Below are 25,291 nucleotides of genomic sequence, written 5' to 3' on the forward strand. Positions count from 1 at the left end.
TTTGGTTATCAACGAATGCTTTGAAGTTGAAACTTGAGAAGTAGGTTCGCAGTAGCAAGATGCAGAGTACCCATGAGCTCGAAATCTTGGTATTTACAAGAATTGCTCCCCAGTCCTCTTAGTTTTTTTGGTTATCAGTGAATAGTGCTTTGAAGCTGAAACTTGAGAAGTAAGTTTGCTCGTGATTCGAACTCTCCAAGGAGGAGATAAGGGATGGACAAGTTTTTTTTTTCTTTTTTTACCTAATGAGGGATGAAGAAGGTTTCGTGCTTGAATATATTTTTTTTAACTCCTCTAATTATGATTAACCACAGTTAATTTTTAAAGAAGCAACATTGAAAGAAAAAATAAGTGAATTTTTATTTGGCTAGCCTATGGCTGACTTGGTAGATTTAATCTAACTAATAATTTTGCCTGCACAACAAAATATATATATATATATATATATATATATATATATATATATATATATATATATATATATATAAAATATAGTTCAGTTGACAAAGAAACTGATTATTAACTAACTATGACCTTAGCAAGAAATCAATAGAGCGTGGCAAAGAATAAACGGGAGATGCAAAGAACCATTTCCACCAAAATGGAAGAATTCACACATGGTAAGCTGTTTTTTTTTATTTTTTTTGGATCAAAATATCTAAAGTCGTTGGTGATAATGATTAAGATGATACGATGATGTCATCTCACTTGTTTCCAATATCTTTGCTCCCACAAAATAAAAAAATCGGTAGAGAGAGAGAGAGAGAGAGAGAGGAGGAAAAAAGGAATGGCAGCCCCTATCTCGCTCAACGGCACGATCCTCCACAAGAACCCCTCGACGCCGACCGCCGCCGCCGCCGCCGCCGCCATCTCCGCCAGGCACGCGCCGCACCACCGCACGACGCTCCAGTCGCGGCGGAGGAGAAGGTGTTGGGGGGCGGCAACGACTCTCCCACTCCTCCGCCTCCGCGCCACCGCGCCGCCCCCGCCGGAGGCCGGGTCGCGGGCCGACGACTCCTCGGCCCCGTTCGAGATGTCCGTCGAGAGCGCCCTCAAGCTCCTCGGCGTCTCCGAGGGCGCCTCCTTCGACGACATCCTCCGCGCCAAGAACGCCGTCCTCGCCTCCTGCAAGGACGACCAGGAGGCCGTCGCCCAGGTCGGTCCCCCCTTCATCTCTTCTCTTCTATATCCTTTTCGATCTTTGGGCTCTTTTTGGTCTACACATGTGATCTGATTTGAATTCGGTTCGGGTTTTGAGACTCATGGGTTCGGAAAATAGTAATCTTGGTGATGAATCGATGATAGATGATAACGTGATGCAAAGCTTTCTGTGTTTTCTTTATTTACCCTTTTGGGTGTTAGGGTTCTTTTGGAAGTAACATATGGTCGAAATTTCGGTTGCTGGGTCTCACGGAGGGATGATTGAGGCGATTTTAATACTTACTGGCGATGATTTTTTTTTTTTTTTTGAATATCTCATGTATTACCTCTTAAAAGCAGGGATTTTGGGAATCTTTGGCATTGAGTAGTGGTCTAGTGTAGAACATGGCTGCTGAAAATTGGAAATTCATGTGTCAATCATTAGGATTTGTTCATTGTATTTTCGAGGTTTATATGATCATCCAATTTTAGTTGTTTAGGAGGATACAGTGTCTTTTCTCCTGTAGTTTTTCTTGAACCTTTAAAGGATCCAATTTTTTAATGAAAATTTCTCTTTCTCTGTTTTAGAAAAGTGAACATTGGAGACTTTTAAGAATATCAAAGCCGGTATGAAATCGTGATATTTGATCGTTCATGACGACATGTTTTCCTCATGTTTAATTCTTTTATTGGAACTTTACCATGGAGTCGAACCTGTATCAGCCTCCCCATTAAGGCCCTACATTTTTATAGTAGTTCTTTCTTATGATTTATGAAATTGTCATCCTTTATGGAACCCTTCATTAGGATATTCATCTTCAAGTACATATATAAAAAGGCATTGTTCACAGATGTTGACAGTTTTTTTATGCTAGTTGTGCATTACCTCTCTTCTTTTATGTGTCCTATCTGTCTAAAGTCACCTTATTAACCACACTCCTCCGTGAATCTTGCATTGTGCATTCTCTATAAGTGTGTCTTTGTTTTATTGGACCTTCATACAAGGCATGTTCACACCTTTAGGTGACTTAGATTGCACTTTATCCCCTCCATTGACAAATCTGCTTTTGATCTGAGCTGAAAATCCAATTTTGGTTGCTTGTAAACTGTTGAGATTTATGATATTGCATGTTTAAACTTAATTTCATTTCTTTCGAATCATTGCCTCCCAAGCTGTTAGGTGTTTCCCTCTAGGTTATATTCTCCTAAGCTGTTAGGTGTTTCCCTCTAGGTTATACCTCCAAAGAATAATGTCGCTGCAACCATTTACTTGGTGTCTTCGTATCTTGATGATGCTAGGACCAACAGGGCTAGGGATCTGGCTATGCAAGGTCAGAGTAAGCATGCGGAAGCAAAGGGGTTTCACTAATTAGAGGTTGCAGAAGCATAGGATCAAGGATTCCTATGGGATGCTCAATACTACAAGGATAACTCTAGTAGGATGCAAACACAGCCTCTCCTATCTCGGAAGGGAAAAGAAATTTTCTAATGAGAAGAAATAAAATGATATTATCTTTTGGAAGGAAAAAATAAAGAAAATAACCAAAAAAAATAATAATGATAAGCTCACTCACAATCTACGGCTCAATTAGCACTTTCCAAAAAGGGAATTGCATCTTAAGTACCAAGATTGTCTGTTCAGGCTGGTCTGTCTTCATTCGTGATAAGATTCTTCCTATTGACCTAAAAGGGGTGGTCTACGAGCTGCTGCTCAATCTATTAGTTATGAAATACCATTAACTCTATGTGTGTTATTCTGACCAACACTCCACTTTTTGCTCTGTCCATGGAGCGTATGAATTTCCTGGAATGTAGATAGACCAAAAAAAGGAATTCCGGGAATTTTTGTAGTTCCTATGATGTACTTGGAGCTTATCGGCAGAAACGAATCAGTTAACTAAAAGGTTAATCTAGAAGCAGAAAGCAAAGAAGATAAGCTAATGTAGAAGGCAATGGCTAAACAAAATAACAAGGATAACTAGTTGGACTCTTACTGACCAAATCTTTTGATCCAACTAGAGTCGCATCAGTCTTCACTGAGCTTCTCGTGTATCCACCAACATTGAATTGGCTTCACGTAGGGCCTTTTGGTGTTGCACCGGAAGAAGAAGAGCCTTCGAGTCACATGAAGGTTGTAATGGAGTTGCACCATAGCGAGGCGAAGTCACACCACCAAGAAAAAATTTCAATGCAATTCAATATGATGCAAAAGAGGAGGTTACTTAATGTATTTATTAGTGATCTAGGTTCCCTTATATTGACTAGAACTTGTGAGAGCCTCTGGAATTCAACCATGACTTGAAGAACAACTTAATTAAGGCTTCTAAAAGCAAATTCCACGCTTAAGATGCTTCTAGATGCTAAAAACCATCCGACAATGACCTAAATGCGTCTGGATATGATTGGAACACACACTAATTGCCATATGAGTACTCCCAAATTGACTCGGACTCAAAAATCCAACTAATGACAAGTTTTTTCCATCCAAACTATTTCGATGGTGGGTTTCCTACCATCTCGATTCACAGCCTTCAGACTGCCCGAATGGAGCTTCCTTATTTTGCCTATAACTTTCTCATCCAACCTCCGATTAAGGTGATGCAAGTTGTATTGGAGAACTTTTCATGCTAAAATTCTTTCCATGCTATTTGTGGTGAATTTTTGAAGTTGCTGCTACCTACAATGCATCCTAACACTAAAAACATTTAAGTGCCTCCATGCACTCATGCTTAGCCATCAATTTAAGGTAGGGTTGGCTATGATGTTTGATGCTGCTTCTTTGACCTTTGCATGAGTCTTTGAGGCAGGATATTTTTGGTCTTCATCACTTGAAGCATCTGATTTCTTTTACTTTATTTGCTTAAAAAATTTCTCTTTTAGATCTTTTGTCTTAAGTGTCTTTATGCTTCATCTGTTCTTAAGTCTTTTCCATATTTTCTCCCACCCTTGCTGCTCCTGCACCTCTTTTGATTCTTCCTCCTTATTACTTCAGGATTGCTCCCTATGAACACGCTCTTCCTCTTGAGTCTCCTGTTCAAAAATGCATATTTGGACTTTCTACTGCTCCATTTGATGCAATCCTCTTGGTTTCCCATCCTATATCACCTAGATATTGCTTCAATAAAAAAACAGACTACCATTTGTGCATTGATATTGCCGAATTTTGTGTTAGACTTCCTAGTGATCTTTTCATATAGATTTATAAGTAGTCCTCACTTTGTCTTCATGCTATATTAGTAGCAAGGATAGTTGTGTCAATACTAGGCACCTAGCGGTTGTCCAGTAGCATAGTTCGATATGCCCCTATGCTGTTCTATGTTAGGTCCTTACCGACACAGCAGAGAGGGCGGGAGAGAGAGAGAACAGAAGAGAGGAAAGGATAGAGAGGGAGGGAGGGAGAGATGAAGGGATGGAGAAGGCCAGCGGAGTGCAGCCTAACACGACAGAGAGGGTGGGAGAGAGGGAGAATGGAAGAAAGAAAGAGAGAGAGAGGGGAGGGAGGGAGAGGGAGAGGGAGAGGGAGGAAGGGAGAGAGAGGGACAGAGGGTGGCGGACGGCCGACAGATGCTGGCGGAGGATCGAGGAGGGGCGCATAGGGGTAGAGAAGGGGCTCCGCCCTCCAGCTTTTTTGTTTTGTTCGAAATAGGAGTTCTGAAAGGAGGACCTTTTTTATTTTGAATTATTTAAGTAAAGTCAGCAACCTTCTTACTATTTTTACTTAATTTTTTAAAAATAAAAAAATATTTTGAAAATATTAAGTAAAGTCGGCAAGGGGTGCCAACTTTGTTTAAATTCTTCAACATTAAAAAGTGGCCCCCTCTGGGATTCTTGTTTCGAATGAAACAGAAAAACTGAAGGATAGAGCCCCTCTTCTACCCCTCCGTACCCCTCCTAGGCCCTCCACCAACCTCCATCGGCTGTCCACCACGCTCCCTCTCCCTCTCCCTCCCCCCCTCTCTCTTCCTCTCTTTCCTTCTCTCTCTCTCTCTCTCTCTTTTGTTGGTTTCTCGACTTGAAGGCCAGAACTGTTCCAATCCACTGCCATTACGGCTCAGTACGCCATTACGGCGGATATAAAGTTGGCATACGAAACAACAATTTTTATCGATTATGGACACGAGCCCTATCATAAGTATAAAGTGACCGTAGCATAAATATTTGTGAGTAATATTTTAAATTATGATATGGCTAAATGGCAGAGGGATGATTTATAAATTTATTTTTGGAATCATGTTTATGAAATATGAATGATTTATGCATGCATATTTGGCTTTATAACTTGTTTTAATATACTGTACTACGAAATGCTTTATTTTGTAATATCTATTACTTTTCTTAAATGATGCATTGAAATGAAAAAACTTATGTTTGAGCTAGTAAGGTAGAGTAAGATTTACTTATTGAGCTGTGTCGCTCATATATCTCTATTTTTATTTTTCTTTCTCGAGATGAATATGGTCGATAGGAATGAAGGATGGTCCAGGCTTAGAGTTCGCGCTAGTAAGCTTGACGATTTTGTAGAAGAATTTTAGTATTTTAAATTGACTATGAATTTGTAGTTAATAATTTTTTAAATATTGAGAATTATGGGTTTGGTATTTGTGTTTGGATTTAGACGCTCTAAATCAGTATTGGTTGTATTTAATGGATAATGAAATTGGTCTTTTTATTTATTATATTTTGTTTGATATGAATTTGGAAGTTAAATGAAATGTTTGGCTTCGTGTTATCGTGGGTTGTACCCCTCGGTAGCATGGCCATATTGTCCCGAATTTGGGGTGTGACATGATCAGATGACCCTTTACCGAGGTATTAGAAATATCTCATATTGTATTTTTATATATATTATATGCATGTGTTATATTTACATGTGAGGATCCAAGCCCCTTGTAATGAAATAAAAATGATATATTGCTCAGGCCCCATCATAGTGGATATCATTTATCAACATCCTTTATAACCTTGCTTGTCAAGTTCCAAATTTCAAGTATTGTATCACCTACATATCAAGCAATGTAGATGAGAAACAGAAGCTTTAATCTCTGGATCACTCTGAAAATTCTTACATGAAGCCAAGGGGAGTGCTTCTAGCATGTTATTCAGAAAACTGTGGAAGGATTCACATTTTCTCAAAAATCGTTTATGAGGTATGACCTGTATAAGTATTTATATGATGCAAAGGCCGTATGATTGGCATAGAAGTATAAATTCCACAACTCAAGGAATGCAAAGGATACCCAGAATCCATGTTTACTACACTGTCTTATGTGCTCCGTGTAATTTATGGTGGTTAACCACAGCAATTTTGCCCTTTTATTTAATTCAGACCCAGGTATCTTTAGAAAATTTTTTGGAGAGAACTCTATCCATCTTGATTTTGATGCTTGTGTTGTGTTCATTGAATGTATTAACTGTCTATATGATGGCCATCTAAGAAATGTGCTGTGAAATTCGGTCATTTTGTCCAAAATTTCTGTTTTATTTTTTAACCGATTAAACAATCAGTTCACAAACTCTTCGTATATGATATTTAGGTATCCTTGTGGGACAGCCTTTATGATATTTAGGTATCCTTATGTGACTGCCTTTATTTAGGTATCCTTATGATTTTTTAGATTTTGACATCCGAAATCAGTGAGAAAGGAGATGGGTAAAGAAAAGATTATATTTTATTTTCAGTTTTTGTATTTGTCGGAGCATAATAGTGGGAATTACGATGCATCATTTTGATTGTATTCTTCATTTCTTTTTGTGTAGTTCCTTTTTATTTTTCCTTGAATGACGGTTGTATGTTGTCTCTGGCATGGTATGCTGAACCGACCGGTTCAGCTCGTACCGTACCGGTTCGGTACAGCGGCAGAAAATGGTTTCGGCCACTACCGAGCGGTAAAAAGGGCATACCGGTGCGAACCGTCTAGTGCCGCTTTGTACCGGTTCGCACCGGTACGCCTTCGGGTAAATTCCACTCTGTGGCTATTTTTTTTTAATGCCACAGAGCGCTGCGCACGCTGTTGGCGGTTTGGTAGCGGTTTGACCAGTACCGAACCGGTCCGGTAGGCGACCGGTATGCGGCTCTCGGTCGCCTACCGGTACCGGCTCGGCATACCTTGGTCTCTCGGTCGCCTACCGGTACCGGCTCGGCATACCTTGGTCTCTGGTACAATTTATGCCAACATTAAGGTAGAACTTGGCATCTGTACCAATTTAAATGCTGAACATCATGAATTAAATTTTGATTGCAGATTTGGCTATGCGTTCGTTCCCTGACTTGCCTCTCCTAAGATCCAACCCACCTTTCCATCAAATTTTCTTAGAAGTTGTCTATCTTTTTGTTTGGCACTTTTGTTTGTTATTTATGCTTTATAGAGATGAATGAGGTTCGCTATTTCTGAACCTTCTTACCTCTTTGTCAGGCTCTTCAAAAATCTAGGGGAACCTTTTAACATTATCCCTTGACTATGTGAAGTCGAATGATGTAACTTATATGCTAGGTTTCCTTCCCATTAGTGTTTCACGCAAGCCCCTTTGCTCCCATAATTACATAGACTAGGAATCTCATCAATTTCAGTAACGTTTGCCGTCTTGGTACCGGATCTCGTACCAGTGCCACACTGGCACAGTGTCGGTACGGTATGCTATAAGATTTTTTTGGCGTACGAGTTATCGGTACGCCACCCGTACTGGATATCGGTACCAAACTGATACAATATGATACACCCCGTACCACTTGGTTCGGGCCGGTACGGTGTACCATGCATTTCAAAGCCTTGATGTTAGGTTGAAAGCCTATCATGAAGAATGCTCAAACTTTGATGGACCATATCCTGATCTGTAAAGCCGAAACATATATCTTATTTTGGATAAAAGTTGTTGGTATATAATGTAAAATTTCTTTAGAATTGTGTTCCATGGCTTTCCTATGCCAGTTGTTCTTATGCAGTCATCTCTGAAACCATGTTGATTTTTCTGTTTCAGGTTGAGGCTGCATATGACATGTTGCTCATGCAGAGTTTATCACAACGCAGGGCTGGGAAGGTTGTAAATAATAGGATCCTGTATGCTGATGTTAAACCTGTTAGGAGTGCAGGAGCAGGTGCAATGCCAAAATGGCTACAGACAACAGTCAAGAATGTTCCTGTTTCGGTTGAAGCTCCATCTACTGGCAATTTGGGTGTACAGGCTGGGGTTTATGGAGCCTTGATGGTTTTCACATTTGTTAATGGTACCTCCACATCTTCAGCTGGGACATATACTGGGGCCGATGTTCCTGGGATAATTTTGGCTACAAGCTTTGGAGCTTCATTGTACTTTTTGACCAAGAAGAGCATTAGCCTAGGTAAGGAGCTTGGCAGTTTATGTTTTCCTGTTTATTTCAGCTAAATAACACATAAATTTGCATATATGATTCATGTTGTAAATATGTGGATATCATGCTTCAATATTAATATAAATTAACTGCTATGCTGCAAAACAGATCAGAAAAAACATGTGCATTGAATCATATGAGTATGTGAAATTTTTCATGCAGCTACCAAGCAGCTTACATTTGATCCACCATTTCAGTAGCTAAGAAGAGAGCAACCTATCGATAATCAAAGTGTTTGTGAATTTGTTATTTTCAAAATAATTGACATCAACAATAGTGGGATGAAATTTGGACTAGTTCAGTAAACATAAGATTAACGAATTTGGACTAGTCATATGAGTATGTGAAAATTTTCATGCAGCTACTAAGCAGCTTACATTTGATCCACCATTTCAGTAGCTAATAAAAGAGAAACCTATCGATAGTCAAAGTGTTTGTGAATTTTTTATTTTCAAGATAATTGACATAACAATAGTGGGATGAAATTTGGACTAGTTCAGTAAACAGAAGATTAACGAATTTATTAGTCCACATGGTCAACAAGTTTTAAGAGTTTGTCATAGGAATCAAGTGAACCATAACCAGCAAATATTTTCCAACTATTTCCATAGGGTTACATATCCTGATTTGCGATTAGTTTCGACTAATAGCCACAACCTCAGTTATTTCTAGATTTTCCAAAGCTTTTTTCATGACCATCATTAGAAAAATGCTGGGTTGCTTAGTTACATATATCAATGACAAGATCTCATGATCTTGAGTTATCTTATTAAAAAAACTTCTGGTAGTCGTGGCATTAAATCTATATTTGAAAGAGAGTGCTAGTATAAGGTAACTACAAGATCTAATTTGTCAATATTTTCTACTTGTTTATTTAAAATGTTTCATATCTTATTGCTTTTATTCTGGACTTTAGAATGCTGAGTACATCGGCAGATAACCTTGTATTCTATGATGACATATGCTGAGCTCCAGTCGATACATAAGATTGCGGGAAGGGGTACTGGTTGCAAGCCTGTTAAAGGCTTACTGCTTGCTACCTGCTATTTTCTCCTAATCAAAAATATGAGATGCCATGATTGTATCATTACTCTCTTCTCAAAAAAAAAAAAAGATTGCATCATTATGCTACATTCTTTTTGAAGCTGCTTATGCACAATTTTGCTTCTCCTCATGTGTGAATGAATTGTTTGGACCTTCTTTCACAGGAAAAGCAACAATAATTGCTGTGGGGGGCCTTGCTGTGGGTGCAGTGGTGGGATCAGTGGTCGAGAAATGGTTGCAGGTGGATATAGTGCCCTTTTTTGGCATCCATTCACCTGCAGTGATTGTAAGTGAATTTATTCTATTCTCACAGTTATTGGTGTCACTTTATCTGAGATAGGTTAAAAAGATCCTGTACCTGGTCCTATTTATTAACTAATGTCAATTGTCCTACTTATGCTTCAGCAAAATCCATGGTGACTTAAAATGTATTTAATATGTGAAGCAAATTGTATAGTGGTCACGGTTACACATTGTATACTGTCTTTTAAGTTGGGCATTGATTGTAACTTACAAATTTCATTCATCTATACCAGTTTTGGTTTTATGGATCAAATCTTGATCCATGATAGTTTGAGAACTTACTTGAAGCAGCTCCTGCAAAGGTAATCGAGGGAGGGAGAGTGGCTGACCATGAAATTTGAAATGATGGATATTAATAGCATTAGCTTTAGCTCGTGGGGATTATATTTCTTTTCTGGAACCAGAATTAGAGAATTGTTGTCAATGATTTGTCAATCAAGTATAATATATTTGGCCTGAATCTTTTTGATATCATGTACCAGAACCACTGAATTAAGTTTATTTTATTTTCATTTTTGAAATGGAGTAGAGCTAAGATGCGCTAAATGACCATCGTTGCAACCAGCCCCCACCCGGCGTGCGTGCATGTGCGTATGCGTGAGTTTTGTGTGTGTGTGTGTGTGTGTGTGTGTGTGTGTGTGTGTGTGTGTGTGAGTAAGAGAGAGAGAGAGAGAGAGAGAGAGAGTAAAAAAGCGATATTTTACATATCCAAATTTTGCAATATTTATTCAGATATTTTGCTGGAGATGCTACATGGATGCAGAGGCGGCCCAAAACATTTGGGGGCCTAAGGCGAACTCACTAGAGGAGGCTTTTTTTTTTTTTAAATGATGAAAAAATTTTAATAAGTGTAAAATACTTTAAAATTTTATTTAAAAATAACTCGTCTAGCTTTTTGAGATGTAAAATTACTAATCAAATTTTTATACTCAAGATCCATTAAAATACTATTTTCAATTGATAATATAGCTAATCTTTTTAATCTTTCTTGTGACATAGTTGACCACAAATAAAATTTTATCAACTTTAATTTTAAAAAACTTCTTTCAGCAGAAGCAACTGTTACAGGTATTGTTAACAATATTCTGTAAGCAATGCATGCATTTGGAAAAGAATATGTTTGTTTTATAAAACTTAAAGTATCAATAGGGGTACTAGTTTCTGTTCGTAAAACTTCTTTTAAAACTTTTAACTCTGAAAACAAATCATGACCATCAATATCAGAATATTCACCATGCTTTAAAAAGATTTCAAGATTAAGACAACACTTTTTCAAATCATCTTCATTCAAAGATTTTAACTTTCTAAAATTAAACAAAAAATCAAAAATATTTTTCTATATGGTAAATTGTTCAAACCTATTTTGAATTGAAGAAATAGCTTGATCTACTATATATAAAAAGTAATCAATTTTAAAAGATTCTTTAGCTGATCTTTCTGTCTCATCAACACTATTTTCATCAAAATATTTTTTTCTACGGATCACACGTTTTTCACGAAATGTGTGTTCTATTTTCATTTCATTTGTAATTTCTTTAGATAAATTCAAAGCGTTCATGAATCCATTTTTCCTATAACTTTTCAAATAAGAAAGAAGGCATTTTAATTGATCTATAGCAACATCAATATGCATGTCTTCAGATTGCAAAATCTTACTAATTGAGTTAATAGCAAACAATATATTATACCAAATATTCATGCCTAATAAGACTTCAAAATTCTCAGTCTCATATGTAGCTAAGCATGTGGCTTCACTCTTTATTTTAGGAACTTCATTAGTTTCTGCTAATTGAACTAAAGTATCTCTTATTTTAGGAGTTTAGTTTTTAATTACTTTGACACTTTCAATACGACTTTTCCAACGTATCTTGTGACAAGGGTTTAAGAGTTAATATGGATATATTATTTTGTAAAATTTTCCATCGTTTTGTAGAAGAAGAAAATAAGCTATAAATTTGTTGTATCACTCCAAAAAAAGATATAGTCTCAGAACATGAGTTAGCAGTATCACATAATACTAAATTCAAGTTATGACATCCACATGGTGTGTAAAACGCTCTAGAATTTATATTTAATAATCTTCTTTATACACCTTGATGTTTTCCTTTCATATTAAACCCATTGTCATACTCTTGTCTTCTTATATCATTAATTTCAAGTTTATGTTTTTCTATTATATTTATAAGTTCATTAAAAAAGCCTTTTCCAAAGGTATCATCTAATTCTAAAAATTCTAAAAAATATTCTTGTACTTTTACTGGACTTGTTGAAGTATCTACACATCTTAAAATTAAGGTCATTTGTTCCTGATGGCTTATATCAGGAGTGTAATCAAGTATTACAGAAAAATATTTTGCTTCTTTAATCTTTTTAATTATTATAGCTTTAATTTTAGATGCTAATATTTGAATCAATTCATTTTGAATATTATCACCTAAATAATGATTGTGAATTTCACCATGTTGAATGCGTCAAACATATTCTTGCATTACTGGATCAAATTCTGCAATTATTTCAATAAGACTTAAAAAATTTTCATTATTGCTTTGATAGATCTTTTTGTTCTTTTCTCGAAATGCTAAATTATTTTTTGAAAGATTTTTCACGATAGCAATAATTCTCAATAGAACTTTTTTCCAATGATCCTTCTCTTGGTTTATTTGTTCTTGGAGACTTTTATCAATTGTCTTATTTTTTAGCAATCTCACTTGTAAATCAATCCACCTATTCATGCTAGTGATATGTTCATTAGTTATTTCATGACTTTTGAGCTTGATACCTAGATTTTTTCAATCTCTAGTTCCTTCATTGACTAATTGACTCGTGCTAGGTTTTGAATCAAATAATTTACAATAAAAACAATATATCCTATCCAAATCCTTCGAATACACTAACCATCTTCTATCATATTTTTCACCATTAGGTAATTTACGAATGTAATGTATCATAGAGAAGTGTATATTGTTTTCTTCCTTAGGAAAATGAAGATCATAATCTCTAATCGGACCTTTTTCTACTATTAAATCTCTCAACTTTGTATCAATATTTTTCCATTGACCAGGATCATATAAATTTGTAGGAATAGAAATAGTTTCATAATCTTTTTTCTTGTTTATCCTATCTCTATCTGATTCTTCATTGTGCTCTTCACTAGATATTGTTTCAGTAGATGTTTGAATACTACTATGAATTTGGTTGTCAATCTCATTTTGTTTCATTCTTTTTATGTCATTTTCTAACTCTATTTCAGATGCATGCTCTGTTGTTAATTCCTGAGTTGAATTTGATATGGTTTTTTTCTTGTTTGTGACAACAAATCTATCTAGAGCTCCTTTTTGAGATTAAATGAGTTTATCGATTTTTCTTTTCTTTTTGAGTTTTTCATACCCACATTCATATTTTCTATTAGACATTTTAATCTAAAAATAATATTATCAAACAAAGCAATTAAAAAAACACCACAAACAAATTAAATTATAAAAAAGTTAAAAATGATAAAATTTGATTGTGTCAAAAAAAAACGAACTCAAGTTCCGACAAGTAGTGTCGAACTTGACGGGGAGAAGAGGTTGAATAGTGCCGAACTTGACGGCGAGAAGAGGCTGAACCGCTGAAGTCACAACCAACCTACAACTAGACTAAAAAAAATCAATTGTAGTGTCTCTAACTTGACTAAATCAAAATCAATTGGACCAAAAAATTAATCAGTTGGCCATATATTTCCTTGGTTTTTTCCATTATTGTATAACATTAAATGCAATAACCCAATAGCAACAACTCAGAGAAAAACTGATGGCATATGAAAGAAATTCTCTTCATATACAACTACTCGGTGCTCACATAACTATTAGATAATAAAATAACAAATACTATGTAACTCCATGTGAAATAGTAATTACTACGTAACTCCATGTGAAATAGTAATTACTATGTAACTCCATGTGAAATAGTAATTAGTGATTAGTCAATAGATACGCTCACCACTGCAGCACTGCCTGGGAATTGAGATTTGGGATGTTAACGGAGGATGGTGGACTTTGAAGCGGAGCTGTTGCCCAAGGAGACAACCCAAGAGGGGGGGGGGGGTGAATTGGGTTTTAATTAATTATTGATCAATTAAAAATAAGGTGAGTGATTAACTAAATATATTGCAAGTGAATTAGTTAGATCACTAGATGCACTGAGTGAAGAGAGTGAAAGAGACAAGGTGCAATACAAACACAGAAAGATTTATAGTGGTTCGGAGCCAACTTTTGCTCCTAAGTCCACTCCCCAAGCCGCACTTGGGAGTTCACTATAATCCCTAGGATTACAGCCGGTTGTTTTACAAGCTCACAACCCAACTTGTTGTTTTCACGAGGTCACAACGAACTCGGTCGGTTTTGACAGGCTCACCGACTAGAACCACTCGATTGTTTTTCCGGGTTCACAATCAAACCCAGTTGGTTTTTTCCAGTTCACCAACCACAACCTTACACCGTTGGTTTTATTTTTGGCTCACCAACAAACCTTACAATCCTTGATTCAATCCCCTGATTGAATCAAGTATTCAAAAAGAAGAGTTTATAGTTCACAAGAAAGCTTCCAAAAAAGCAAGTGTGAGACAATATAAACAAAGTTGAGTTAGAAGCCCTCAAACAGATTTTAGATGAGGAAGTGGGGGCTTCTCGATTTCTGAGTCTCCTCTTGAATGTGCCAAAGGATAGAGAACAGTAGTAGAGCCTTGAATGCGAAGGAAGCACTTTTTGGTTTGAGATGAATACACCTCTTCCTTCTTTTTCTTGGATTCACTTTACGAAAGCTCTTGGTGGTTGAAATGCTTTAATGCTCAGATAGAATAGCTCTCCTATTTTCTACTACTGTTCACTCTGGCTATTTAAGTGATTCCTTTCGAAAACTAGCCGTTAGAGAGTGATTTGGAGCTGTTTCGATCCGTCTGTACAATCTGATAATGTATCCGTTGGGATCGGAGTCGACTCGTACGATCTGGAGTCGACTCGGCTGTTACTGGAGTCGACTCGCGCTTTACTGGCGATGACTCGCCCTCTGTTCCAGATTTGAATTAAAGTGTATGCCTCGTCCTGAGATCGACTTGGACCAAACTGGAGTTTACTCGCCAACAGCTGGAGACGACTCGGGCACTTGGGGTCGGCTCGTTCTTAAGATTCCAGAAACTCAACTTTCTGTTTTTCTTCCTCGAGTCGACTCGAGTTTACTTGGAGTCGACTCGGCTGACTTGAGAGGCGACTCGATATTTTCAGAAGACGACTCGTTCTCAGAGACCGAAAAATTGATTATCTGTCTTTTGAACATTTCTACCTTGGAGTCGACTCGGACCTTACTGGAGTCGACTCGACTATCTTGGGGGTCGACTTTGGAACACTTGGAGTCGACTCATTCATAGGGTCTCCGAAAGCTGATTCTCTGCCTTTTCAGACTGCTTTCCTCTGGGAGTCGACTCGCCAAGAATTGGAGTCGACTCGGTAATAGGGTCTAAAATCCATCGTTCTGTCTTTTTGTCTGTTACCCTTTGGAGTCGACTCGGGACCATCTGGAGTCGACTTGCCAAGCATCGGAGTCGGCTCGAAACCTTTTGGAGTCGACTTGCTAACAGGGTCTAAAATTCATCGTTCTGTCTTTCTGTCTGTTCTTAGTCGGAGTCGACTCGGATAGTCCTGGAGTCGACTCGAGTTTATGCAAGAAACTTTAAGTGTCCCGGAGTCGACTCGCAAAGTTCCGGAGTCGACTTGTGATGCAGACTTTGGTTCAATTTGAGTCCAATACTTAGCAAAATAACTTTGAACCAAAGCTCGAGGCACTGAAACAGAAATTCACATATATTTGCCTGAAACACTAAATTGAATTCATTAGAACAACATAAGATATACTCAAAATGCTTTGTACTCATCAAAATCAATTAGGGAATACTCAATTACTCCACAGGAGTCGACGTGGCCGGCACCGCGGAGCGGTGGAGCCCTGAGGTCGGAGGAGCCGAGGACGGCGAGGAGGAGAGCTGAAGAGGAGATTTGGACTCCGGAGCAGGGGCGACCCAAGGGCTAGAGAGGAGATCCGGCCGGCGGCTCGCCACTCGCCGGGTTCTTGCCTTCTTGGAGCCGGAGGAGGAGGACGATGGCCTTTAGAAGTTTAGAGGCTAGAGCGGAGCCGAGGAGCCGGAGCCCGGAGGTCGAAGGCTGGAGGTCGGAGGAGCCAAGGACTGCGAGTAGAGCTGGAGAGGAGATCCGAATTCCAGAGTCCGAAGCAGGGGCGGTCGACCCTCAAGCTGTCGACGGTCGAACCTGCCGGCTGTCGGCAGAGAAGGGAACTAGGGAAGGGTCGAAGAACTGAAGTGAAGAAGCACTGGGGGGAGAGAAGAACGGAAGGTTCAGCCGTTTAGCAAAAAAAAAAAAAAAAGCACCGGCAGAGAAGGAGGGAGGAAATGCTCATTGCTGTCTCAGCTACGTAGGCTTGTAGCCATGCCCGTCGCCCAGGCCGTAGCCTATCTCAGTTGTCTGTCGTCGGGGAGATGGGGACACATTGTAGCGGCATAGCCGTCGCTCGTCACCCTGCTAGCTTTCGGATGTGAAAGCTTAAAGCTATGCAGGCAAAAAAAAAAAAAAAGACTCTTCACGAGTCCACGGGCAGAGCGGGGCCTTCCATGAGCTGGGGGGTAGTCGCCTAAGGCTCGAGCCGGCCTTGGCTCACTAGTCAAGTTTCACAAAGAATGCAAAACAACTTCCTAGTCTACAACTTTGTAAGCACACAAAGCATACCAAAAGACAATCAAACTAGATTCCTTAAATGACAATCAACTACAAGTAAGTAAATAAGAATTTGTACCTCAAAATAAAACATTGAAATTCTAAATTACAACCAGAAATATAATTTGCAAGCTGTGCTCCTGCATCTTTCTTCCATGCTCGAAAAGAGCTTGACTTCAGGTTGGAATCTAGATCATGCCAAAGTAGCTCATCCATCTTCTTCAAGTCTTCACTTGAAACCCAAGCGTTTTCTGACCTTGGCTTTCCTTTTCAATGTACCAATTAGTGAGTTTGAGTTCCTGGGTGCGGAGTGATGGAGCACATGTCCGAGATACCAATTTTTTTAAATTTTTTTTTCTGGCTAGCCTTTTTGGATGAGATCCTCAATTATTTTCAATAGTATCAGAGCGGACCCAGCCTATAACCTATATGGACTAGGGGACACTGCAGCATGATTCTATTAGGGCTGATCACAGACCGATCGTGGTGTTTGTGATTAAATTTGAATAGATTTGAACCCTTAACCTGACGAGGACGTCAAGGCTTGAACGGGATGAGTATATGAAGACCCATACGGGTATATGTTTAATCCCACATCGATTATATGCTGGATAGATCCTGAGTACTTATACAGGATCAAGAAACCCAAATAATACAGGATCAATTTGACCGACCAATTTCAAGACTCAAATGATAAAAATTTGGACATGATTATTTGCATTCTAATGAGATGACATCATGTTGTAAAATTTGAAAAGTTATCCAATTAAAAAAAAAAAAGCATCTCATCATCCACTATAAAGCAAATTAAGCCCCTAAAAATTTAGCATGTGATTCAGCTTTTTACTATTGTGGATCTCAGCTTTTACTATAGTAAATCTCGCTTCTGAATCCTATTCAAATCTTAGTAATCAAAATACCTATATCAAATCTAATAATTCTCCTAAACCATTTGTACAAGGGCAGATTCCATCTACTAATATTCTGCTGCATCACTTGTCTTAAATCCTTGCTCTTAATTGCATGCTATTAATGGGACCTCCCCCATTTCCCCTTGTACCCTATTTATCCAAACTTAGAATAGTTAAAATGAAATTATATATAAATATAAGTTGCAACTTGAAGATGCATTAACTCATCAATATGGAGAGACTGACATTCCCACGTGCACATTAAATAACTACACCTGCTTTAATAATTTTAGATGGATTTATGCCATCAAGATATGCCTGCTTGTAGAGCAAAATATGATTGTCAATCAACTATGCCTGAAATATGATTGCAACTCTGCAAAGCAGAAGATTAGAAATCAAGATCAGAAAATAACAAGTTTGGCTTGCTATCATTATCAGCAATCCCTGTCATGAAGAAGACGGCCAGGTGGATTTATGGACTACCCAACAAGAAGATGGAAGTAAAAAATCATGAATTCGGTAGGACGTCCAGTTCTCAACCATACCATGATGTCAAGTTGAAAAGTCTTTCAGACATGGCCGACCATGATGCCATGGAGAGTGGTCCATAAAATTAATTTTTCAGACAAAGTTTTACTTGAGCAGTTATTTAGAATTTGGTTTGCAAAGTGCATAAATATAACTCAAGAAGAACTACAAAATTTCAGGACAGAAACAGCTGAAAATGTGAGGAAAATTTGATTGTGGCATCCAAACTGTGAAACAGCTCTGCCATCACCCAAGCTTAACACTAACAGGACTTGCTATCCATGTTCGACTTGCACAAGTTTTGTTCGTCGTTAATTTCTACTAAGGATCATCTTGTGGCTCTTTCTAATCCTTCCTCACAACTTCCATTTATCCCCTCTTTCTTGTCACTTCAGCATCGAACCAAGCCACACATTTGCTGAAACCTGCTTAAATAATTTTTTCATGGGCATGCAATTTGGGCAGTTTCTCCAATAATTCAAATGATACAGTCCCTAATTTTCCTGTCATATAATCATTTTTAACTACAAAATTCACAGTTTTATCCAACATTTACTTTGACACAATATTCTCTTTAAGGTAGATATTGCAGTCCACACGACACTACATTCCTTTATACAATTACTGATTTTAAGAAGGGAAATATTAACAACAAATTATACACGAAATAGTTAGCTGATACAGATGGCAGGCAAAACTTTTAAAAATTGTTAAACCACAAATAAACTTGTCTGTAATAAAAACAGATTCAAAACCATATTTGTTTATATGGACGTTGCAAAGAAAGCATCTACCCTCGTTTACAGGGAAAGGATCTCAATATCCCTCCTGCACAGAGGGCAAGAACCATGTCTAGTAAGCCAATTATCGATGCACGGTAAATGGAATATGTGCCGACACTCAGGCAAGCTCCTTGCTGTCTCTCCAATTTGGAAGTCCTACAAAGTAAATCCAGTCGCTTAGACGATACTAATTAATTAGGAAGCTAACACGCAATCAAATTATTGGGCATCCAAATAATTTACAAAGAGGAATTTGCAACCTGCAGGCATACCGAACAGCAGATTCTGTCACCTGAGGCATCCACATTGTTATCTGTAGTAATTTCAATCTTTGGGAGCTTGTCGACAGAATCCTTCGACATGCCCACCGGGTCTCCAGTTTCAAAGAAATCAGGAACCTCTATGTAGGGTGAGTCCAGGGCACTCATCTTCACTCAAAGAACATCCAGAATTATCCAAGATAATTTAACAGCTAGTTTATTTCAAGTGCTAGAATTCATCTCCAAATAAGTGGATACCTGACTCTGCACTGCACTTTGGACAGCTGGTCCAACCTTCTCTCGAACAAGCCTTCCACTCAAAAGACTAGAGACAATGTCCATCTGTTAAGAATCAAATTACAGTAAAATATCTAACATGGCTTTGAATCAATCTTCCTTCTATTGTGAGGCTTTAGTATGAGATAAGCAATGCTCTCTCTCAAATATAAAAAGGAGGACTTGAAAAATGTTAGACCTTGTCTGTTGCTGAATTAGAGGAGTAATGCAGCTACTTAGTTTGCAGATGGTAATAGGTTGCTCCCTACGAATGTTTGATAATTTCAGCCTTTTAGCTCTCCAAAGACTCATTTGAATGCTTTTGACTTACCAGGTATAAGATACTCCAAATCCCTGATTCATTGGAGTTCCAGAGATCAAGAGATGATTCGACAACCTCGATTGAGAAAACAGCTCCAGAAATAGCTCCAATTCCAGCCCCTCGGAATAAACCACTTTCGGTGGCTAGGCCAATCAAAGAACCTGTGACAGCCCCTATGAATGAACCAACTACACCAAAACAAAAGGAAAAACAATTATCAGCCAATGCTTTGCAAAGAATTTGTAGCAAGTCTCATTTACCTCCTCTTCTGCAAAAAGTAATTGGAAAGCAAAAACTTTTGCAAATCTAACAGGCGAAGAAAAGAGGGGGGAAAAAAACAATATTACAAACCCAGAAAATGGCAAACAAAGCAAGTTGGGAAGAAAAGGCCTTATGAAACTATAATCATGAAATCAACCAAGGAAAAAAAAAAGATCGCATGTGTATTTTTTGATCAATTGGTACGGTCATTCTGATGATTGGGTTTCAAATATGGTGTAGTTCATTTCATTATCTCATTGAAATAATTCATGAGCATTGCCCGCCCTTTATCCAAAATATCAAATCAGATCGCACAAGCAAACCGTATAACCCATAGAAAATTGGCAAACACCCACATAAGAAATCAAAACTTGATACACAGAGAGAACCAACTTTACCAAAGAAGCAGAGCTCAACTTCATCACCTTCTTCTTGCTTCAATGCCAGAGAAATTTCCAACAAGTCAACAGATAAACTAGAAACAACAAACAAAGAACCAAAAGAGACCTCTAGAACACTGCCATCTTCATAAAAAATCTCATCACAGATGGACTAACTAGCCAGACACCATTACAAAGAACAAATTGGAGGGCAGAACATCAGAGAGAGAAAAAAACCAACCTATGGCAAAAACACAGGTCGCTATGGCACAAATCACCCTTCCAAGCATCTCAGAAACAAGGGAGCTGTAGCTGCCACTTTCTCTTTCTCCACCGATCCCAGAAGAAGAAGTAAAGGAAGAAGAAGATGGTGGAGTAGAAGAAGTAAACAAATCCATGTTAAAGGGGTAGTTGAGAGGGAATTAAGCAATGGTGGAGGAATTGCAAAAGATTTATAGGAAGTGGGAGAAGGGAGAGTGCTGAGGAGAAGAGGAAGAGGAGGAGAAAAGGAGCCTTCAAGAAGAAGAGGGATACAGTAGAGGAAAGAAAAAAGGGACCAGTCGCGCAGTTATTGTAGTTTTAATGTGCCTTGGAAATCTCAGAGACTTTTAATTTTAGCTATGAGACCCTCTAACTCCGTAGAGAGCCTTTCAAGTTGTTTGGATGGCCGTCGTTTCGTATGAAGATGACTGTGGAAGAGGACAGACAGTCTGAAAGGGTGTATTCTATGTGAGACTGGTACTTGATATCAAGCAGATATACCTCAAGAAAGATTCATCTATGATGATCGATTGAATCCGGAGGGCGGATAGGTATGATGATGGTCATCCTCTTATCCGGAAGACTCACAGGATGGCTCAAATGATGGGCGACTTTCAGGTAGCACACGTGTTTAGAGAGGTAAACAGGGCAGCAGACTGAGTCGCCTCCTTTGTCGTCCGGTATTTCGGGAAGTTTCTTTGAACGTCTGCATCAGATGTTCCTCGTTCTTGTATTTCTTACTTTTCCGTGATTTGGCAGGATGTACTCACGTTAGAGTTATATGACATGAGTAGACGTTTTTATCTAAAAAAATATATATATATATTTGTAGTTGGTTCTCGGCCTCTTAGATCTTTAGTTGAGGTCAATGCATGCACCTAATTTTGCTGCTTGCTACGTTACCTACGAACCAATAGTGTGACAACTTTTTTCTTGTAATGTTTTTCTTCACAAAAAAAAAATTTCTTGCCACATAAATCAACAAAATTTATAAGTATAAACAAGTTCATTGACAAGTACAAATGTTGGACCACAATCAACCCCTACATGTGCACCCAAAGAAATATCTAAATTTTTTCCGTATTTGGCATCATCCTACCAAACAATAATAATAAGAAGAGTAAATTACACCGGTACCCTTTCAGGTTTGGAAGGCAAACATTTTAGTCCTAGTTATTTCTTCGTTGCAATGTGGTTCATCCATCCATCTATCTCTATTAGGAACCATGATCACGTGATTGTCGCCTGATAAAAAAATTGGGCCCCTATTCTTTTAATTCCCTTCCCACTGGGATTAGCAGAGTTTTTTTTTTTTTTTTTTGGGAAGAACAACAAATGACAAGCTACTATAACATAAACAGATTAGTGGCTCATATATACACTGATGATTCAGAATAATCAGAACGTAACATGGGAGGAATGGAGAAGAGAGAGGGAGGTGAAGACAATGGACATGATGACGGTGGCGTGGATTGTGACTGTGGCGTGTGAATGGTGAGGGTAGTAGAGAGGTGAAGGGGAAGCGGTTGGTAGACTTGAAGATAGGATCCATGACATCTGACGCTCCCACCGCGACGCCACCCACCTCCACAAGGAGTGCATGGAGGACCTCATCACCAGTGCCTACCCAGCCACCATGTCCTCAAGCACCTCAGCCTGGACTAGAGCAAGTCCTGCAGCTCAAACCTCCCTCCCTCCCTCCCTTCACAAACATCAGCCTTCCTTGATCATTCCCTACTGTCGTTGTTGCCTGCCACCTTGCAACCATCCCATTCTTCCTCCTCCTTGTGCTCTCCGTTGAAAAAATATTTTGTCTAAAAACTGCTATATCTTTATTTTATAAAGGTATTATAAAGAAATAATCTACAAGAATAAAATCAGAGGATTGAAAAGAGCTTGCATGAATCAAGACGTGTGATATACACTGCTCTAAGAATGTGATTTACCCTCTGCATGCAGATTTGCAACGATCTCATCCTTAAGGTACAACCCAGCTCAGTCCGATCCTCTTCTAACAAGTACTGTTGGGGAAAAAACCCCAAGTCATACCGCCACGGAGGCGCTCGGCTAGAGAGCGCCGACCGGAAAGGCGCTCGGCCAAAGAGCGCCGACCAGGAGGATGCTCGGCCAAAGAATGCCGATCAGGAGGACGCTCGACTAAAGGGCGCCGACCAGAGAGAGAGCGCCAAGAGGCGCCCAATCAAAATAACCAAGTAGAGATGCTCGGATAGGAAGAGCCGACCAGCGGACGCCGACCAGAGAAGCGCTCAACTAGAAAGCGCGGACTAGAGACAGCGCCAAATAGAGGCGCTCGGCTAGAAGGTGTTCGCCCAAAGGGCGCCGAGCAGGAGTACTCAAAGCAACCCCGCCACAGGGCGACCAGCTCGGCTCGGCACCCTTGCCGAGCCGATGCCTTAACTAATACTCCTCCCCGCCAAGCTTTCTCGAAAGGTCCGGCGGCTATACACGCGACTCTACTATAGCCTGCCACTATCTCCAAGCCATCAAGGCATAAGATCTCTGCAGGTATTCGGCACGACCTGCCATTAATGCACGAGACTCCCTCAAGTCTCCGATGCCCCCAGTCATTTAATGAGCACGGCCCAAGACGATCTCCGGATCACTGAACCATCAGAGCGTATGGCTCTCTCTAACCGCCGGTTCATTCGGTAATAAATGCACTTACCATCCACGGACCCCAGGCCCACCACAGCCGGCGGTTCAACCACTCCAACAGGTCCGATCGACCGTGACAACTCCCTGATTCCGGTCTGATTCGGTCCCGTTCTCCACTACGCCATTAATGGGCCAAATCGTGCCCAATTATTACAAAAGAGGACAAACCTCCTGTCACCTCCCAGGTAACAAAAATCCTTCTATAAAAGAAAACCTGGGGGGAAAAGGATGCAGGCCCCCCGGACAGAACCTTCCTGGACCGGGTGAAAAGAAGCAAACAGCACAGACACAATGGAGGATATCACCCTCTTCATCTTCTTCATCTTATCCAAATATTCCTGCTGTCTTCTCCATATACTCTCTTCCTTGCTCTCTACACATATCTGCCCCCCTCTGACTTAAGCATCGGAGGGCCGGCGCCGGGGAGCCCGGCCACCGGCTTTTTGCATGACTTACACCCCTCCAGGAGGACGTCACCAGTCGGCGCGCCGCCGACCACCGTCCCTGCAGCGAAGCTCCTCCTTCCCCGGCTTCGCGGTAGCCCCCGGGTCCAATTTCCAGCAACAGTTGGCGCTAGAGGAAGGGCCCGAGTTCGCTGCCATGAAGCTAAGAAGCAAAGGGGCTTCCAACGCCTCTCGACGTCCTCCACCCACTCCTGAGCATTCCGTCCGGAACTCACCACCTTCGGCCGAGTCAACCCCTCAAGTTCGGCCGGAGCAGTTTGATGCCCTGGTGCAGCAAGTGCAAGCCTTGGCTACCGCTGTCCAAAGCTTGCAACCCAGGGGCATCCCAACGGCACCGCCTCCTCCGGCTCCAGTCCAACCGGAGCCTCCTGCAAGCGGACTTCCCCTTCGAGGTCAGGACTCTCAAGTCCAGGCCTCCCTCTGGAGAGAGCACCCCGTCAGAGGCCATGGAGGCTGGCCACAACCTTCAGAAGCTGAGTCGGTTCCAGGGCAACCCGCACCCGAGCGAACCGCTGCAGCAATCCTCCAGAACGATGAACTCGACAGGAAGGTCGAGAAGCTGGAGCACCAAATCCAGGTGATGAGAGCACAAAAGTGCGACCTACATGTTACTAAAATGAGTGTTATTGTTAACCGATAATAATAAATTCACTAGATTAATATTATATTTGGATTTAACATAGATTAGTATAAATTAGAGATAAAATGCACATTGAGTACAAATTTGAATTCAAATCGGGTCCGAGTCGGGTTCGGGTCCGAATCGGATCCATTTCTTTTGAGCCTTTGGAAAATAATTTTGGACAAATCTAAATTTGCCATAAGGTGCTGGGTAACCCATGACTTGAAAGATGACCCGTCCGTCTACAAGCCAAATTCCATATCACACTATTCTTTTTTATCTAATTGGACGGAACTTGATATCTCCTAGACCTTCCTCCAAATCCAATTCCATTGCAGGCACATGACCCATTTCCTCTTCTCCCGTCGCTGCCAGCTCTTCCGTGATGCTAGCAGGGGTCCCGCAGCGTGTCGCCACCGTGTCTCTAGCCGTCTGCGACCAAATCCCCGCACCGCAGGCCACCTACCAAAGAAGGAAGTTCTCACCGTGCCACCCACCGCGTGCCAGCAGCGCGTCCGCATCTTCAACGGCATCATCCCGCGCGTCTCCTTCCTCCCGACGATCACGCTCTCAGCTCTTCCGTGATCCCAGCCGTGGCATCCGTCCCATCCCTTCCGCCCGTTTCAAGTGCAGCCCGGATCCGCGTCCCCACCTCCCGGAATCCCATCGTCCACGGATCACGCTTCATCATCAGCTCCACCGTGCCAGCAACGCCCGAAATCCCAGCATCCGAAGAAGGAAGCCCCAGCCGTGATCCAATCTCCGGCGATCCCGCACCGCGTCTGCACCGCGTCTTCACCGCGTCTGCACCGCGTCTTCACCGCGTCTCCACCACATGCCAGCAACGCCTGCGTTCTTCACGCGCTGCAAGCATCCCGTCCGCCCACTGCATCTCCTCCCTTTCGATTTCAAGCCGAGATCACAGCATCCC

The 25,291-nt window shown here is 40.3% G+C and overlaps 2 protein-coding genes across 2 annotated transcripts; one reads left to right on the forward strand and one right to left on the reverse strand.

Annotated features, from left to right (window-relative positions):
* The first annotated feature begins 735 nt into the window (after window positions 1-735).
* LOC103703819 (protein CHAPERONE-LIKE PROTEIN OF POR1, chloroplastic-like) lies at window positions 736-10,106 on the forward strand. Its single transcript, XM_008786825.6, has 3 exons — window positions 736-1,156; window positions 8,116-8,476; window positions 9,715-10,106. The coding sequence occupies exons 1-3, from the start codon at window positions 788-790 to the stop codon at window positions 9,888-9,890; spliced, it is 906 nt and encodes a 301-aa protein (XP_008785047.2). The 5' UTR covers window positions 736-787; the 3' UTR covers window positions 9,891-10,106.
* An 8,501-nt stretch (window positions 10,107-18,607) lies between these two features.
* LOC120110897 (NEP1-interacting protein 1) lies at window positions 18,608-20,903 on the reverse strand. Its single transcript, XM_039126846.3, has 5 exons — window positions 20,579-20,903; window positions 19,706-19,884; window positions 19,357-19,440; window positions 19,099-19,266; window positions 18,608-18,994 (listed from the first exon to the last, which is right to left on the reverse strand). Exons 1-5 carry the CDS (start codon window positions 20,733-20,735, stop codon window positions 18,857-18,859), a joined length of 726 nt encoding a protein of 241 aa, XP_038982774.2. The 5' UTR covers window positions 20,736-20,903; the 3' UTR covers window positions 18,608-18,856.
* Window positions 20,904-25,291: the final 4,388 nt, after the last annotated feature.

This window comes from Phoenix dactylifera, chromosome 6, assembly GCF_051530095.1.
Source record: "Phoenix dactylifera cultivar Ajwa chromosome 6, Ajwa_hap1_PhDact_Kaust_v1.1, whole genome shotgun sequence".
In the NCBI taxonomy this organism is placed as follows: domain Eukaryota; kingdom Viridiplantae; phylum Streptophyta; class Magnoliopsida; order Arecales; family Arecaceae; genus Phoenix; species Phoenix dactylifera.